The sequence below is a fragment of the Neolamprologus multifasciatus genome, chromosome 23 (genome assembly GCF_963576455.1).
Source record: "Neolamprologus multifasciatus chromosome 23, fNeoMul1.2, whole genome shotgun sequence".
NCBI classification, from domain to species: Eukaryota; Metazoa; Chordata; class Actinopteri; order Cichliformes; family Cichlidae; genus Neolamprologus; species Neolamprologus multifasciatus.
This window is the reverse complement of record NC_140460.1, coordinates 9,964,244-9,984,043: the sequence shown is the minus strand read 5'-3', so window position 1 is coordinate 9,984,043 and position 19,800 is coordinate 9,964,244. Positions and strand designations below refer to the sequence as shown.

At 40.9% G+C, this 19,800-nt stretch overlaps 1 protein-coding gene across 2 annotated transcripts; it reads right to left on the bottom strand.

The window, feature by feature from the left end:
• Positions 1-412: 412 nt before the first annotated feature.
• On the bottom strand, positions 413-19,007 carry rai2 (retinoic acid induced 2). 2 transcript variants are annotated; one of them, XM_085151337.1, is made up of 2 exons: positions 14,954-19,007; positions 413-5,456 (listed from the first exon to the last, which is right to left on the bottom strand). In XM_085151337.1, exon 2 carries the CDS (start codon positions 5,386-5,388, stop codon positions 3,775-3,777), a length of 1,614 nt encoding a protein of 537 aa, XP_085007463.1. In that variant the 5' UTR covers positions 5,389-5,456; positions 14,954-19,007; the 3' UTR covers positions 413-3,774. The 2 variants fall into 2 exon arrangements, with proteins under 2 accessions (XP_085007463.1, XP_085007462.1); XM_085151336.1 differs by having other exon boundaries at positions 18,800-19,006.
• Positions 19,008-19,800: the final 793 nt, after the last annotated feature.

Here is a 19,800-nt window from a genome sequence, read left to right as displayed (position 1 = left end):
TATTAGCCACTAACTTTAACTGGTGAACATAAATTTTAAAGTTCAAATGAAAACATTTGAATATGAGAGATTACGATGAAGGGGCTCTCAGATCCATCTGACAGGACTTTGGCAGTAGATCAGATAAAAATGGGGGATCCACAACTGTAGACCATAACTGACATTTGATAGGATTAAAACCCAGTCTGAGACCAAATCATTTTGATTCAAACCACATGTACAAAGAGCAAGGATAAAGCAATGATAAACTCATTGAATTAAATATTTAATCATCTTTGTTTGTACACTTACCAGTTACCTTCTCCGTCTGCATGACAGTGTGTTGTCCTCCAATATCAAACCATTTCCACCAAGAAACCACAAAGCTTTTAGACTGTAAATTCTTTTAAAAAAAGAAAACTCAGGCAAACGATTCAGAATTGAAGATTTTAGTTCACTTCCATATAAAAAAGGACACATACTGTACAGTAAGCAAACATTTATCTCCCACCACATTTCAAATGATGACCTTTTAATAAATCTGCTGTCAGAAGCAAAAAGGTACTTCGGCTGTATTACAATATCAATTCACTCTTTACCTCCTAACTGATCACTCATTATATAAACACACTGTATAAATAAAAGTTGCACAAGTAATAAATTAGAGATGTTACTATATAACTAGAGTGATCAGGTCAAACTACTAAACCAAAGAGCTCTGTTTAAAGGACCGCAGGCATGAGTTAAGATGTGCTGAGACTGCTAAAGTACACAGATATAAATAAGAAACTGGTTTCAAAAAAAAGAAAGAAAAAAAGGAGAGCATCAAGATTTTTTCCATCTCTGTTCAACTAGACAGTCTGCATATGGCTGTTATTAATTCTTGGCCTGTAATTCACAGATTTACATAACTCTTGCAATCAAAAGAGGGGCAATGCAGTTTGGGGAGAATAATAGGGAGGACAGCCTCTAACTATGACAAAGTGCACTCAACATATGATCCACATTCACAACTCTGGGACAGAAAATTACCATGCTCAAAAAAACAATAAAAAAAAAAAAAAACCCAACAAAAAAAGACACTTAAACCACTTGGAACAGATGTTTACACGATTAAAAATGGGTGGATTTTCATCAATACTGGTTCTAATAAACTAATCACACAGTTAACACATACACAAACAGAATTCTCTCTCACTGAAGCCAAGAAATTGGTCATTATTTCTTCTTAACGGCAGCTTTTCCCTACAGTTTCAGCTCTGCTTCACAGCTGATTTAATCAATAGCAAACCTCCCCTTAGATTCACTTAAAGGGGACCTATTCTCCTCATTTCCAGCTACATGATTTTAAAAGCAGCTTTGCATAATTCACAGCTCAAAATAATCCTGATGTATCTTATACTCTGCCTTGGTGGAGCTCCTGCAGTTTATCCACTGGCTGAAACAAGCAAGCTGTATCATCAAACACTGCAGTTCCTAAACTGGCCACTTGAGGCTCTCTCCATAACTGAGTCAGTCTCCACAGACTGTTAAAATGCCCAACTATACAGCAGAAATAAACACGTTTACATAGTTGTACACAAAGCAGTTTTGGTCTCTTTAGCCAGTTTCCACCTTCATAACAACTGTGTCTTTTCATAGCGATCTTGACGTCCCCCATTGGCTTCTAGGCTCCATATTTAGAAACTTTAACATTACCCACGTTTGGCCACAACCATGTTACATTTTTCAACCAGAAGAACAAGCTGTAAATTTAAGATTTAAGCCTAGGGAGATGATTGGAGACAGCTTCAAGTGAACAAAAGAGGAACTGTGCTATCTTTACACTTTGAGCTAATTCCTGCTAATTAGCAGATATAGCTAACGTTACCTAATATTTTAGAGCTCCACCCTCTCACCTGGAAATATTAAAATGTGGCTCCACAAAAATGAAAATGATTGTAGCCAAAATACTCAAGTGAAGGCATCAAAATGTAGATGTCACTGTCATGGTGGCTAAGTCCATTTTTCATATACAAGCTGTGTCCCAAAACTTAGGCCACATCCCTCGGAGACCGCATTTGTAGACCAATTATGTCAAAGCCAGGTGACCAAGGCTGTCCCAATTCGAAGGCTGCTCCAAAAGCAGTCCTTCATTCCCCCCGAATGTGAAGGATGGGTCGGGAGTATCCTTCGTGGCCCAATCTATCCCAGAATTCATAGCGCGGCCCAGCCAATTCCAGTTTCCAACAATGGCGGCAGCTACTTAGTTTTAATATGACTCGTATTACTCTTTCTGGGTCACAAAATAAACTTTTAACATATTTTCAGGTGAGAATGTAGCTGTGTAAACGTCAAATATCTGCTCGGTTTATCAAAATATCACATATTTGGCAAAGTGCTCTGACGTTTTCGCAGAAGTCTGTTACCCACCAGCTCGATAGCTAGCCGGGGATCAGCTAGGCTCGCTAGAGCCGGTGAGAACAGCAAACTCCCGGTACATCATTTTCGGACCTCCTGCGGACTTTTGTTACTAAGGTTATGATATACAAGACACTTAGATAACATGAAAAATTTATTGTTTGGCTTTTTTCTGTTTTATTTGTTTGAGTAAATCGGTTTGGCTGAGATTAAAGTTATAGTTCTCACACAGCTGAATAAACATCAAACAGAAAACTGATTAAACAGAAGTGTTAGATGGTAGAGCCTCGCACTTCCGGCCTTCGAAGGACCCGGCACACGTAGACCATGAAGGCCGGGTCCCCCGAAGGGAACACAGCTACAGCCTACAGAAATGAGCAAGTTTAGCTCCGCCTCTCTTTACTTTCTTCTGATTGGCTGCTCCTTGGAGACGAAGTTTGAACAGTAAGTGTGCCTGAGATGATACAAAACAAAAGCTGAAATTGAGCTTTGAGTCTGAAGCTTGAGTTTTTGGGTTTCAGGATTACTTGTACATACACTGACCTCATCAATGAGCATCAGCCATTGTAACAATATTCATATGATAGGAAACAAGGAAAAGTAGACTAGGTCCCCTTTAATAAGTGGAAACAGCAGGGAGTTACAGTGCTTTATACACTTGCTGCTTTGGCTAATTTAGCCATCAACAATAAGCTCTTTTAGTAGTTTCCTCATTTTTGGATAGAAAGGTCAGTTTAAACATGAAAGTAATTAAGAAGCTTCTTTTATTCCCTATTGTTGTTAAAATAAGACCATATTTTGCTGTGATCAGTGGCTGCTGCCAACATTCATTTAATGAAACTGTGGCTCAGGCCTCGCCAAGTCATTATGAGCCTGTCATGCTAAATCCCAACCAATCAGGAAAGAATGAATCGCTCCAGTGAGTTACTGATGACCATGTGAATTTCCACTGATGGGACATGTTTTAACAGCCTCACTCATGTCCTGCAGTACACACTCTTCAGTGCACCAAAATATAAAACATAATACATGTGGAAATAAACCATAAACCCAAACGGAGGAATCGAACTTGTGTGTCTTTGCTGTTACCATGAATCACAGACATCTCTGACTCACAGAGAGCATACTAAGCTGCCGTACACTGAAACATTTATGGTTTAGTAAAACACTGTAGAGACTAGTGCATCATAAAAGAAAAACTCAGAAGAAACCGTTTGTGTAACTACTGTGTCACATTGTCAGAGCCCCGCTTTTAAAGCCAGACTCTGAGTTTTGGTTGGACACAAGCGTTTCAATTTGATTACAGAATGTCCCACATGTGTTTTATGTTATACTCTCTGGAGGGATTACCAGAAAGCTAGTCCACAGATTAGTCTCCCTCCCCAGTGAGCGAGCTCACTTCCTGGGGAGCAGTGCTGCCAGTCTCTGCTTCTTAATGGGAAGGAAGTGGATCTCCTGTGAGCTGACCTTCTTCAGTTTGATAGCTCTGCTTTTAGAGACCTTTTTAAGAGGGTTGTTGGGGTCGTGCTGCTCCCCGTGGGATCCCGACGGCACACCGTAGAGCTGCTGCAGAGCTGCCCCCTGGCTGCCATCCCGTTTTATGGAGAAGTTTTTGGTTGAGACTCCTGAAAGGCCTTTTATCTTTCCGCAGAGGATGGCGGGGATTGCGTCTTTCACTGAGACAATGACCTTGGCTGTCTGCGAGGTGCTCACTATCTCGAGGTTTCCAGCGCCGCTAAGAGACGCCTCCTGACTCAAAGAACTAGACCCAGCAGCACTGCTGTCAACCAACCACTTATGCTGCCGGCTGAACTCCAGCGATGCCAGACTGCCGAGGAGTTTGGAATTGACGCCCAGAGACAAAGATGTGCCGCTGCCATCCGGACCGGACTGTGAGGCTCCTTCTCTGTCTGACTGAGCACACTTTTTCCTCACACCAGGAACTGACAAATCCAGCACACTGTCCTGCTGTGGACTGGGATATTCCTGTTTTGGTTCAACTGGACATGGCCTGACAGAAAGGTCCAGAGCTTGTCCTTCCTCTAGAGGAAGTGAGAATGGGGATGCATTTTGTGGCTGGAACGGAGGCATGCATTTCCTTGAAGACTGCGAGGGGGAGGTAGTATCTTTTGGCGAAGTCTGAGTGCTTTTACTCACAGTGCAAACTGGTTTTGGCATGTTACCCTTTGAGTCCTCGGTCTGAGGGACAGGGATGGGGAGAGGGACTGGCAGAGGCACAGGCAGAGGAATGATGACCGGGTATGGGACTAAGAGTGTCGCAGGAGGGACCAGAGGGGCCAGAGGGGAGGTGTAGGGAGGGGTGAGGGGAGGAAGGGGGAAGAAGGGAGAGCCTGGAGACTGACAGCTTGATGAACTCCCCTGGGAAGGGAAGAGGTCCTGCAAGATGGCAGCAAAAGCTGGATTCTGCAGGAGAGAGAGCAAGTTCGCCTCCTGCGTCTGTCCTGTGGTCTTCTGGTCAACAGCTGGAGGTAAACCAAATGTCAAAGGACTCTGTAACAGCACGTTGTTCTGGAGCTGTGCACAGTTGGTGGTCTGAGGGATTACAGAAGGACTCATGTGCTGAATCACCTGCTGATCCAAGACCAGGGGCAGTGAAACTGGGCTTTGGCTTGTTATCAAGTACGGTGCTGCCCCCATCTGTCCGAGCTGAGGCCCGGCTGCTCCGGCCATCTGGAGGTGAATGGGCAGCATGAGCGGGCTCTCACCCAGACAAACTGGGTGGAGTACAGTGGTAGCCACTTTAAGAGCCACACCTCCTGGAGGTTCAGCAGTGGGACTCACCACTGGGGGTGCAGGAGTGTCTGTCAGGTTCGAGAGGCCTCCTTTATTCAGTCCTGTCATATTAGCATCACAGGAATCAGCAGGAGTGAGTGGATTTACTCCATCTTCCACTTTGCTGGAGACCTCTCCTCCTCCTCCCGCCTCAGAGTTGCACACTTCAGTCTGTGGCTGGGTCATGGTTACAGACTTGTCATCATTACCCTCCATGATTCAGCCTGAATATCAATCTTCATCAAGTCAGTGACAGGTTTCGTCCATTATTCTTGTAAGAAGCCCTGAAACACATAGAGCAGAAGGTTTGACGGTAAGCCCCACTTTGAAAATAAAAAGTGAAAAATCTTAAAACATATATACACAATGAGTAAAGCAGGGGCCCAATACTGTGTTAATATGAAGAACTAAGTTCAGATATGCTTAGGGATTGTTATTTCCATATACAACTACACAACAATAAAATGCTAATTCTATATATTAAAATCATCTTCTTCTCTTTTTTTTTTTAACTCTTCCATCTATTTATGGAGCTGCTAAATAGGGGGAATTTTTCCAATGTGATTCAGACTGTGACCGATAGCTGAGAACATAAAGTGGAAAATTGTTCATTTTCTTAATTTGAGAAAACCACAACTAAGCAGCAGTGTAAACCAAAAGGGGAAGCCAAGAGTCCTCAGTTTGTGCGTGGCGTCTTCCACGCTTGCTAATGCTAGCAAACGAGCTACAGAGACACTCTGAAACCAAACAAGCCATTCCTGCAGTGTTTCCCACATTCAGACTTCAATTGGGTGAGCTGCTCAGATATATTAAGAGACCACATCTGTGATAGGTCTGTTTTAATAGTGTTATTTTACTACCAAACACAGTATATTGATTAGCACAAAGCTAATACCTCCAGGAAAAAAAACCAATAGCATATTGTAACTATCTATCTTGGTTATTGTGCTATAAAAGGCTAGTATTCTGGCAGTGCATACGTGCAGTATTGCATTTTCAAAGCTCTAACACTCCATGTACGGACTTCATCTCTCTTCATCTTCCTGTTTTTCTTAGAAGTAACTGATGTTAAAGATTTATTAGCTCCAAGTCAAACACGGTGAGCTCAGTTTCACTGCTGATGGCAGAGTAATGCAGACAAACCAGAATAAATGCAAACAATGAGGTCGCCCTTTACGACTGGGATTCAATACAGGACTACAAATATAAACACTATGAATATAAAAACGTAATTTTTATTTGTTTGAATATTGTTCTCGCAAGTCTTGGCAATTAGACTGTTTAGTTTTTGTCCCCTAGGTGATATCAACAGAGTCATTTTAGCCTTCAAAACAAGGTTAGAGTCAGAGTCCTCAAAGATTATGACACACAGCTCACAGTTAAAGGCAGCCGAAGTATGTACGATTACCCATTGTAGCATTTTTTTGTATTTATTTTGAAAATGATCCCAGATAGTCCTGCTGATCTTAAGTTCAGTGCTCACCAACTAACATAGCCATTCCTGTTCTGGGCTGTTAACAATTATCTTAGATTCAGTTATGTAAATATAATATTTGTATTTTAAAAAATTGTGAAAATAAATTGTAAATTATGGGAGAAAAAAAATGTAATAATCAGCAATACCCTACCAGCTGACTACATTGCCAGACTGATATTTCGGCAGTCCTCGCCATTATTCAGCTGCTTCCTCAGAGAGAGGTGAAGATCGCCAACCACCACTGATTCGGATTAATAAAGTTTCATGAAATGAAAGGAGATCAGACTCCATCTCCACCGTCTGGAGCTGCAAATCCTTGTTCTGCTCACCAAGACCACAGAGTAACGACTGCCGTCGCTAATGCTGATACAAGACCGAGAAAGCAGACTTCATCCACAGGATGGGAGACTCCGAGGAGAAGCAGCAGCTGGCTGTGTCCCCTCAATCATTTATTCCATGTGTAAAACTGTTTTTAACTATATATAGTTTTTACTCTCTATATATACTTTATTTATCCCCAAAGCTGGGAAATGCTTGTTACAGCAGCCAAAACAATGAAAACCACCTACAACAACATGGTTTAAATAAAGTAGAATAGCTCAATATTATAATCATCTTCTTTCAGTTGCTTCCTGTAGGAGTCGCCACAGCAGATCATCCGCCTCCATCTCACCCCATCCCGAGCATCCTCCGCCAGGCCTCTGCATGTTCTCCTTCACTACATCCATGAAGCTCCTCCGAGGTCTTTTCCTCCTGCCTGGGAGCTCCATTTTTAACATCCTTTGTTCAATATCCACTGTCCCTCCTCTGCACATCTCCAAATCATTTCAACCTTGCCCCTCTCTACCTTTTTAAACTTTGAACAGCTTAAAATAATGCATGACGAAAACAGCTCAACCTGGTAAATAATATACAAAAATAAAGGAGTATTCCTATTACAATCTTTAATGGCATAGGAAAATTATGTGATTTTATTTGTTTGTTTTTTTTAAAAAAAAACCTATATTAATCTTTAACCTCTTTTTGCATGAGAATGAGCCATTGATTATTGTCCAGTATTAACCCCCTAAGACCCGAACTCTTCCACGGCATGCATTTTTTATTTCTCTTTGATATTTGGGCATATTGGGGCCCAATGAATGTAAAAACAAAGAATTACCAGATTTTTCTTTCCTTATTTTGTTTTTATGAAAAATCAGAGCCACATATGAGGATATTCGTTTATAAATTTTAATAGAACAGTAGCAGTATAATGTCCTCGTACGTAGATGTCAGGCCCTTGTAGAGCAAAATTGAGTATTTTAGTCTAAATAACCCAAAATGTGATGTCCACATATGTGGACACCAGGTCCTAGGAGATTAAATCAATGTGTGATACGGGAAGTCCTACAACATCTCATCTTATGTGGAGACGGGTTATTCATTGAATAACTTGGGAAATGTTTAACACTCCATACTGAAAATATCTTATTGTAACCCTGTGTACACACGCATTCCTCTCTGCTGTGTGTTTGATTAAAGTCTGAGCCATTAAGGATTTCCATTTTATATTTGCCCATCTATCCATCCCTCATCTCTGCAGAGGTCCAAGACCACCAAGATACAATATCGACGCAGAAAGATCAAACAGGAACTCAGCATGTTTGATCAACTACACATCTCAGTCTATCCATCATCCGACATCACACATGCTTTTGTGCTTTTATAACCGTACTGTGTCGGCTTTCCTATCACTACATGATACCTCTGCACAACACATGTCCTCCCTGCACTGGATGTCAACCCCCATCCGTCCACAGTGATAAAAAAATCCCCTGGGTGCATCTCGTGTCAGTGAGGTCAATTATTCATACGGCTGGGAGCGACTGGGATAATGTTCAGGTACTGGAGAAAAAGGGAAACATTAAATACCCTGAAATAAAACTACAAAGTGTATGCTTTAACCTTTAAAGTTAAAAAACTCAATTAAATGCACGCATGCAGTTCTGATTTTCTGGCAGGAGCATGACACTTTTTCTTCCTCTCCGAGTGGCTTTTATGTGGTGTTGGGTTGCCACAATGAGCAGCGAGGAGAAGCTCTCTCTCTCTCCCTCCAGGCTGGTTTTATATTATTCTGCGAAGCATAGACGGGATATTGTAATAAGGCTCTGATGGATTACATGGCCCGGCGGCCGGCTGATAATCTTGTCACTGGTTCGTGCACAGGAAAGGTCTGGGAAGTGTGCGCACCTTGGGAACTGTAAAACAGACCTAAACATACTCTAGAAGAACTGAGTAAAAGCCTTTGTAGACTTGCAGTTTTTCAGACAATGCACCCTTTAAAGACAAAGAAATTTCCAAGAGCTTCCTAAAGATCCTAACGCATGATTAACTGTGAGCTTTGTGTCATGTGTTTGAGTCTATATTTAATACTAGTGTTTTATAACTAGACAAAAATAGAATTTTAGGTTTTTAAAAATGATAAAAATTCAAATTTTCCCTCCTGTATAAAGCTGCATTCAACATACAAGATCAGCTGCGCAAATTTGTTGTAACTAATAACTTAATCTGCTTAATTTCACACACTGTAAAGCCATCCAGGTCAAACTCTACCATTTCATGGGCTGCGTGTTTGATACCATAGTACGATACTGTTATTGTCTTTTAGACATTATGCTTTTATGTTTTTTTTAAATAAACTTAAAACTATAAATAAACTTGAGAAGCAAAAAAAAAAATGTAGCAATCACATAACTATGTTGGTGGAGGAGATGCTGATGAACCAGGAGATGACCTTTCTTAGTCCTGAGAGGATAGACTCATCCAAAGTCATGACTTTACAGACTAGGAAAAAAATGGATTTGGACAAATGGAGTATTTGCTGGAACAAAACACAGTATAAAAGAAAGTAAAGCCAACACCAAGTGCCTTAATTTTTTGGTCCTTTCACAAACCACCAGGGGCCGATACCTGTGTTTCAATAAAGACTTCCAGTCCTAAAGCAATCTATGGGAAAACAGCCCTCTGTCTTGACCTCTGCAAATACTTTCCTGATGAGTTTACAGGGTCAATCTCTAGGTCCTGTCAAACTGAATGACACATTAAGTTTATTTAGTAATTTCTGGTCACTAAAGTGTCCGAAATAAGAATTACCCAGCATACATTCAGTTTCAAAACACCAACACCGACGGCAAAAATGCTCGTCCTCCATTTAGCGTCTACGGTTCGGAATCTGCAACCTTGCATATGAGCGTGACTGTTTGGTATGTGGTAAAAGTGAGTAGCTCTTTCTTACCTGCTATTTCCAGCTAGCATGTATATTATACATACCACGTGGTTTTCCTTTGAATTCTATCTGAATGACGCTGCTGCGGTAAATCTACGCCGAGCCTACAATGTAGCCTACGCAACAACAGCATCATGTAGTTATATTCTAGGCAGTTGCACGTCAGTTTACAGGGTAAAGTTTCAGAAAGATACACTGTAGTCACAACACGAACACTGATTAAACACTAAATTATAAATCTGCCCTAATCTGCTAATCTGACAACCATAACCGTAACTAAGACTAACCTTAGTCATTGAGAATATGTCATTTTTATTACATTGTTCTGTTATGGTCATCAGCCACATTTATAAATCAGAGCTCGGACTGAATAGTAAATTCAGATCTATTCTATTTTTCCACTATTTGCATTCTGCGGTCTCACTTGCATTCCAGGAAGCTCGGGGCAAGACATTTCCTGTGTGATAACGCGGTCATGAGGTCCGTGACACGATAATGCCTCCCTGACCATTATGAAAGGAGTCTTTCTTAGTTGAAGCGCCACTGCTGTCAGAGACTCCAATGAGTTAGCCTGACTGTGCACAAAAATGAGGAAATTCCCCCAAATAATAAGCTTAATTGTCTCTTTTTACTCGGCTGCCATCGGGATATGGACTCACTTTATTTTAAGGGAGGAAATCACACCCCCCCCCCCCCCACACACACACACACACACACAAAAAAAAAGAAGAAGCAGGATTTACTTTGAGCCATCGACATCAGCAGTAATTGCCACTTGGGTGACATGCAGTCAGCCTGCAGTGGTGTTCACTCCAACTTCGCTTGAATCATGTGATAAAAAGTAAAACTCTGCAGATGAGCAGGAGGAGGAAGTTTAACCAGCAGAGTAAACCAAAGTACACACAGATCATGTTCACCATTGTTGTTTTTCCCAGCTACATTATCTGACTCAGTGACTCTGCTTTGTCTCTGTGTTATCACAGATAGGGAAGGTCAAAGTAAGATCTCGCAATAATAAGGCTCAATAAAAAACTGATCCCTGCTGACATGCAACAGAAGGGTTCCTCTGCCGTTAAAGCAAAAAAAAAAAGAGAAAAAGAGGAGTTTGAAGTATTGTGCATTGATGCAGTTCAGGGTTTTAGATTCAGTGCCTGAATGGTAACAGTAATGGACACAGAAAGAACTACCTCATCAGGCTAGGACCCTATACCACGAAACGAGTATAACATACCCAGCGTATCTTTCCATTAGCCTAACACTGACAGTCAGGATAAACAGTCACATGAAGCTGGTTATCAATTCGTGAAGTTAACCCAGGGTTTCACTGAAGATGCACGTACAGTATATGAAGTCTGCATGTAAAGTATAGGTGTCATATTTTACGATCATACAGTAATTGTGGAAAAATAACATTGTTTGCTGCCAAGAAAAAAAGAAAACAAGGAACAAGTTTGCATCTAAGAATCTTTCTGTAAATACAAAAACATTAGATGCAACTGAAAAATTGAGACCCTCCTCCTCACCCTGTAGCTCAGAGGAAAGGATGTTACTCCATTTTCGAAGTATCAAATTGTTGGTCTGCATCAAGCAAAGAAAACTACTAAGGACAGGTTGAGTTGAGAACTGTGCAATGCATTATTAAACATGGAAGGACAGTGATGAATCATCATCTTCAAAAAGAAATGTGGTTGGGAAAATAATCCTGGATGATTGTGATCAGTGTTCACTTATACATCTGAAACTCACTTTGACTATTTAACATGCATAAGAGCACAATGTGAAGAGGAACTCGAGGATTTGGGACTAAACAGCTGTGTTGCCTCAAGAAAACCACTTATCAGTGAGGCTAATTAGAAGAAGAGGCTTAGATTTCTCATGGGTCTTAAAGATCAGACTGTGGAGCAGTGGAAAAAGGTCATGTGGTCTGATGAGTCCAGATTAATCCTGTTCCAGAGTGATGGATGCATCAGGGTAAGAAGATGAACTGATGCACCCATCACGCCTACTATAAAACCAGCGTTACGATCTAAAGATGCTTCAGTTGGTCAGGTCGAGGAGGCTTGAGACAGATGGAGGATGAAGAAAAGTCGTTTCTGCTGGTGAGAAACACAAAACTTGTTTTCTGTTACACTGTGGGTGAGTCTCAGCTCAGGCTCCGCCCACATGCAGCATCAAGGAAGCAGGTGAGGTTATTCAAGGTTAACGGGGGTTTACCTGGAGACAGAATCATATGTGTGCCAGAATTTGCAAGAATATGGCGTTCGTTTTAAAACAAAAACACCAAGGAGCTATTTAAAAACAGCAATAATTAAATTACACTCCATCTAACCAAACATCTGAAGATTTAAGCACCGTCTCGAAAGCCTCAAATTTAACTTTGAAGTTGAGTTAAACAGAATCTAATAGTAGTTTCAGTTTTTGATTCTATGGTTAATTGAATATGTTTTATTCCTTTTTTAAGATGACAGTAGAGTCATAAAAACAAACAAAGCCACCAAAACAGAGACAGAAATGAGAGAAATGCTGTAGCTGGAGAAGAACAACAAAGGAAAAACACATTCTGAGGTAAGAATGGGACCGTATATGACCCATAGTTAAAGTCCCACAAAGTATAAATCCTCCCTGTGGGAAGCATTCAAGGGGGAATCCCCCCCCACACACACAATTTTTAAATATAAATTTCAGACCCTGGAACTATTCAGCAAACATTAAATCACTTTTAAACAGCTTTTGATGCTTTTTCCCCCCAAGCAAAGTGAATCTCTCTGGAGTTCAGACTCTGTGTTAGATAAATCAAGAAATTTGAAGATGTTATTTTGATCCAAGGCACACTCATTGAATTTATCGTTTAGTTTTGATTAGATAACGATACCTTGGCTGTTTGCTAAAATCAAGTCCCAGTCTGGTCCCCGTGTTAAGTTAATAAGGTGCATTTCTCACTGCGAGGAAAAGACTGAGAATCATTTTATGTGTAAGGAAACATCAGGCTCAACTTAAACTTCTCTCCTAACTTTGTACATGAAAATTTCACAAACGAATGCATCCGGCATATAAATGTATTTCATTTGTAATCTAATAAGATAACAAATGACAGCCGGATAAAAATAATGCAATTTACCTAAACTACTCTGATTTTGTCTGAATGCTAGCATCTTTACTGCCTACTGTTCTCAGCGCGAATACACATCACATACACAGTGGAGCCGACGAGTTTATTAAATTTAACAGTAATCGATAAAAGCTTTCAAACAGATATTAGACTGAATATAACAGAAGGGAGAGCGAGTAACAGAAGAAGCATTGTTATCCCAGCGTTTTGGTCATATCAACTTATGAAATACCTCCAAACTGCTGCTTTTTTGCTGTTAGCTTCCCCCCAGCAATGCTATAAACCATACGCCATGAAAACAGTCTTTCTTGGACTGCTGTTGGTGACGCTAGTCCTCTTTCTGCTTTCCAGCGTAGCAGCACTGTACCAGCTGTCCACCAGCTACAGGTTCTTGCTAAAGTCACCCTCCAGCTCACTACTACTACAGCGCACTACTGTGGTTAGCTGCAGTCCAACACAGCAAAGTTGGACACTGGGCGGGATGAGATCCTCTCTGAAAGCATCTGAATAATGTCAAAGATATCCATGGACAGTATAAAAGTTGGATGTACCCTCTATGACATCACCTGCCGGTTAGTGAAGTTAAGAAACGAGCTAAACATTTTAGCATCGCCACTTTGGTGTTCTGAGAATGGACACAAAATGTTAGCTGAACACGCCTTTATGACTAAAATGATGACAATACAGGGAAATGATTGCTAAACCCAGAGTCACACAGGCCTACATACCAGTCAGTGAGCCAGTTGCTAGGAAAAAACATGTATTTCCCAACTCGCTGGTAAAGACCTCCTTCGAATACTTTGGTGGCCAGCACATTGCTGCACTCGTAGCTTAAATGGAAGTGGCGGACATTGTCCAGCAGCTCTCCAAGCTGAAGAGAAACTGTAAAAAGTGCACTGAACTGTAAACGGGATCCATTAGCCTTCAAAGTAAAGGGTGTGCTTTTGGAAATGTGTTGGCTCCAGCACTGACGCAAAGCTTTTATTATGGAGGCAAAGCTTATCCATTTCCAGTGTGTGTCACACTTTTTCGAGTTTTACTACTGCTTAGCTGGTAGTTGGTGAGTATTTGCTGACAAAGATGAAAAGCTATAGTTAACAATGGGAACCAGCAAGGAACCAAAGCAATCACCAATAGGTTTTTGGCATAGCAACTTTTTTGCAAATGATTTCACCCAACATGAGCCAGCGGCCTCCAGGAAACACTGCTAGCCAGTCAGGAAATACACATTTTCCCCTTAAAAACCAGCGGTTGACTCATTGACAAATCTTAGGTATGTATGACGTCATGCAAGAAACCTCAATAAGACAGGAAGTCTTACAACTGCCACCCCTTGCTAGTCATTAAGAAGAATGCAGGTTTAAGGCACATTGCACTTGTTTCACTTTTCAGACATGGAAGCTACAGCCACCTTCTAGAGGGTGGGGCAAGTTGCTACTAAACTTTCAAAATAAGAGCCACAGGATGTAAACTGATCACAGCTGATACCATTGTCTCAGATGGATTTAAAATAAAAATAATAAAATGCTGAAACGAGACCTAAAATGTTTCTCAGCTGCCGACCCAAGTAAAATGTAAAATCCATAACACATTTTCTCTACTAAAGACATCTATATATCTATAAATTACTTCAACTTATTAACTAATTATTTATCTAATTATAAGTTAAAGTAATTTCACAAAACCCATGGACTTGTGGTGTAACAGAAAAAACAAAATACAACCAGCTCATCTGGCTACATCCAACACCTCATAAACAGGACAGGACAAAGCTTATTTCCAATCTTAGCTTAATGTCCTAGCTCGCTAACAGAATCTGCAATCCCACATGATAACAGAGTTTGTAGGTTAAGCTATTAAAAACAGCTCCAGGATAATGAAATTTTCCTGATATATGAGCTAATGTAGGAAACATGCAGCACAAACAAACCTGTAACCATGCCTGAAAGAGCGCAGAGTATGTTTTCTTCACACCGATAAGACCAGCGGCACATTTAAATCTCACACGTCATCTGGGAGAGGTCTGTGTTCACCAGCCAGTAACAGCTAATTGAGTAAATAGGAGACCCAACTGAGAGAGCCAAATAAGATCCCTCCCCTGTCCCCGTTACTGTAATGATTTCCACATTTCCTCTCTGTGTTTTCCCCTTGCTCATTGGTGGAACGTATACCGTAGTAAGTCAACAGCAGAGAGAAAAACAACAACGCCTCGCCTTCAAACTGCATTAAGCTGCACTGCAGTCGACATACATTACAGGGACTATTTTCTCTCTTTACCTCCTCGTTGTGTGCTTGATTTAGCTTTTAGACCAGAGGACACGAAAGCACCGGGGATGGATAGAGCACGGCTGATGATCTAAAAGGTCATCGCTCTCAACACCCCTCCGCTCCAGTGGCCAATTTCATCTCATTAGAGAGACACACAGAAGCCTCATCACGATGCAGACTGCTTTCACATCAGTGCAGCTCATCTTTTATTCAGCGGGTGGTCCGCCAGCTGATCCCCTAAATGCCACAATCAGTCAAATTTCACAATAACAATAATTTAGCACTGGAATACTCATTGTGATGATCACTGTGTCACATTTTTAACCAGTGTGCCAGCGAGAAATCCAGGTTAGATGGCGATTATTTAGCGATTCAACTACATTAAAATACATTTACAGCGAGAATCTGCACCTCGGGTCAGTAGTTATTATGCATGGGTGGGTCACAAATGGCTTTTTTTTTTAGTAATCACCGCCATTTGAACATGCAGATAAACATAAGGTCTATCTGAAACGCAATAATTATGTAAAACTCTAAGCATGTAAAGTGTGACCTTCTTCAGTAATATCTTCATTCAGGCTAAAACAAGGTTTATGGACTGTGTAAGAAGTGCACAGATTAATTAAGTACAGCTAACACGTACGCTTTAGTATTTGTTTATTTAGTACAACACTCATCAATGTTCTTGCAATTTAAAGGAAACCGTACAAAAAAAATCCCCAACAGAACAGCTTCCATCTACTTTAATGGACCAAAATTGGTTCAAAGTCTTCCATGTGTTCATTTGAGTCAAGGTCCGAAGACTGAAATGAGTCACATCATTTTCATGTTCATCTAAGTCATTGAGTGAGGAGATTTTTAGGTTCTAAAGGACTGTGACGTGGGACAAAACTGCAATTCCTCTAATGGCCACTTGAGGATGGTTCCAATAATGAGTCTAGTTTCTACTAGCACCTACTTGGGTCAGCTCTACTTGACTTCACTTGGGTCTCATTCGTTTTCCATTACAATTGAGTACCATCTCAATGTGGGTGGGGATGTTATAGCAAGGAGGTCTGAAAGTCCTGCGACACATTTTCAGCTCGACTCAGCTGGCTTGGAACGAGTAGGAACCGAGTAGGTCCTAAAAAAATACCTGATACCTGGTACTACCCACCTAATGGAGTACCCTAAAAACAGAATAGAGTTGAGTCAGTGCTGGTGGAAGAGAGGCTATAATGTTCTGTGTAACCGCAGAAATAAACATGTTTACAGTCTGATACAAAGAACAGGTTTAGTTTCTTCTGCTGATTTCTCCTTTCATAACAACTAACTGGAGGCATTTTTTTTAAAGTTATCTATTTGGATACTGGCCAACAGTGACGGGCATGGCCGATTTGATTGACAGGTGTCCTGACACAGACAGCTGTATAGAATACTCCATAAGCACAGGAAATCTCTATTTGTGCTTATAAAGTATTCTTAATAGGATTATCTGAAAAATAAAATGGCTTATTGCATGGTACAGACCATCCAACGAGTTCCTCCTGTAGTTCTGGTAAAAGACTGCGTTTACACGGCACTAATTTGCATGTATGCATCTTTGTCTGTGTGATGCACCCAAGCAATTTATCAATGTGTCTTGCTAACTAAGTCCAAGAATACACAGGGAGGATTTCAGAAGTTATTATTTTGAAAACTAACTCAATTCTTTATATTGTTGTGTGACCGACTTCCAGCCCCCCTCGCCTGCTCTCTGCAGTTTGATTCAGTGCTGTCAAAATATATAAATTGGGTACTTTTGAACTGTTTTGCCACCACAACATGGTTTTGAGTGGAGTCAGAACCAGGATTGGATACCTGGTGTACTCCCAGGGTAAGCCTACTCGCTTGAATCTTAGGTGATTTTGGCAGGTAGTCCCTTTCTAATTTAAGTGCTCAATGGACACAAAAACTTCTCACCATTTACAAATAATAATAATAATAATAATAATAATAATAATAATAATGAAAACGCTCAAAATACTCAGTATTGTTTTGTCCTGGAGAGCTTTTTTTTCTGGCTGTGCCTGAGCACCCTGACCAAGCCCCATGGGCAGAAAGCTGGACAGCAGATGCTCTGATCCTAGCTGCAGGAGAGGGCTCAATTTTCCCGCTACCTAGCAAGGTTACTGAGCTCCAGATCTTGGGGTTTTCTGAAGGAAGGGGAAGATTCTAAACTCAATGTCAAAAAGAGCCACATGAGGTAGTTCGGGCATTTGGTTGGGATGTCTCCTGGGCACCTCCCTCATACATCTCAGTAGAAGGAAATGGAAAGTGTGGCTGGGGAGAAGGATGAGAAACCACCTGCCACTGCAACTGGCCTTTGGATAAGCAGAGGACAATGGATGGATGGACCAACGATGGAGTGCGGGCATGGCTGATGCTTCTGCTCATCTCATGAAAGCACCAGACAAACGTCATGCTAATGTCACAGACACGTCAAATGTCTCAGCACAACCACATGATTGACTCAAATATCAATTTTGCTGATTTTATTCACAATGTGTTGGTCCCATCTTTACACAGTGTATAACTGAGAACTTCATCCTTTGGTATGAATCAAGAACAAAAACACAGTGATGCTCAAAATGGCAAATTTGGGGCTTCAAAGTGTTCATGAACCAATTAGTGATGTCACTGTGGCTGTATCCATCCGTCTTTATAACAGCAGGGGTCAAAGGTTCCTATTTTTCCTTTAATTTGACACTTGTTTCCACATGAAATATACTGCATCTGCAAGTCTCGTTTTCCTTTCACACAAGCTGGACATTATAAACAAGAAATTACACAAGAAAGAGCAGAAATTGGAGACCGTGTTGAGTGTTTTCCTCCCGGGTCAGCTCATATCTGCAGGAGCTGTTTTCTTGTACCACTTCTAAGTAAATGCCAGGCTATTGCAAAAGACCTTGGGTATGACACTGCCGGGTTCATCTGAGGATATTTCCCTGCCTTCCTTCCACATTTCTGTGTCCCTGCACCCAGCGTCGCCGTGCTCCCACAAAGATATGCACGGTATTATGAGCCCAGTCCCTGGTGTGTCTGGTGCCCGCAGCCAGCCGCCGACGGCTCGCCTTGAAAAGCGAGGAGGCTGCGCGCACATCCCCGCACATCTCGCGCAACAACACGAAAGCCCAGCTGACATTAAAGCCGTAACCGGGGCAGGGACAGGGGGCTCCTGGAGCTCAGTAATAACCTGTTATCACCCTCAGCTGGCGTAAATTTAACGCGCTGTCAGACGCGATACAAGCTAGCTGCTGCGCAATCGCCTGGGAAATTAGGAAAAACGTATTGTTACGTTTTAAAACCGAGACCCCAACACTCTTGGAATAATTCACATTTACTCTACGTGATGAGGTTGAAACAAATTATACGCTTCAGCGACGTAAAGACCAGAAAACCGGTGGTTGACCCTGCTTCATCTCCGGTCCTTTAATGTATTTCGTGCAGAAAATAAAGCCGCTCTGCGACAAACGCCAGTGTTTCTTACCTTTGAAGTGTCCGCGGCTGTTTTATCGAGCCACTCTCTCCTAATTAACGATGACCGAGCTCCGTGAGACTTAATAAATAGATAAGGGTGCCATTTATCTCTTCATTGCGGTCCCGTCGTAGCGACTCCAGACGGAGAGCTGCGCACGCAGCATCGTCAGCGGGTCTCTCCTCCCCCCTCCTCCCTCTCCTCCCCCACCACTAGCAGGGACAAAACAGCGAATCAAACAAATAAACAAACAAATCAATAGTTAAAGTAAAAAACAACAACCCGTAAAATAATAATAAATAATTAACTTATAATTAACTCATTATTAATAATTCGTACTAATAAACATCCTAATCTTTTATGTTTGAGTATTAGACAATGGTAAAAATGAATGGAATAAATACGAAATATAACAAATAAATACATGAATTCATAAATTAATGTAATGTTTATGTTTTATGCTTAAATATTGTGTTCCTGCAATTTTACAGATAAAATAAATAATATTACATATATTATTAAAATTATAATTACGTGTCCTAACAGTTACAAAAAAAAACAAAACAAAAAAAAAAATAGAAAAAAAACAGTGTTCAGAAAGATTCTTCCAGTTTTACACAGTATAAGTTTGTCTAGACATGTTTGTCTTGGTGAAAGTGTGAAATTTTCTGATAATTTCCGAACATTTTCTAATAAATCTTCTCTAATTTAATGCTTATTTATAAGGATCAGTGCATATGCTTATATTGTAACAAACAAGCCCAGATAGGCACATTTTCATCTGTGCCAATGGTGCTCAAAACAAAGAACAACAACCAAAACAATATATTGAAAAATGATACTAGGTTAGTACACTCCTAATTAAATGAACCCACTTTAGTTTTTACTGGAAAATTCTGGGGACCTTGCAGGAAATTTGTACATGTCTAATAATATACAGAGAGCACTGTTTATAATAAACTAATTGTTTTAATAACAAGGCAAGAAAAACAGCAAATACAGACATGACTGAA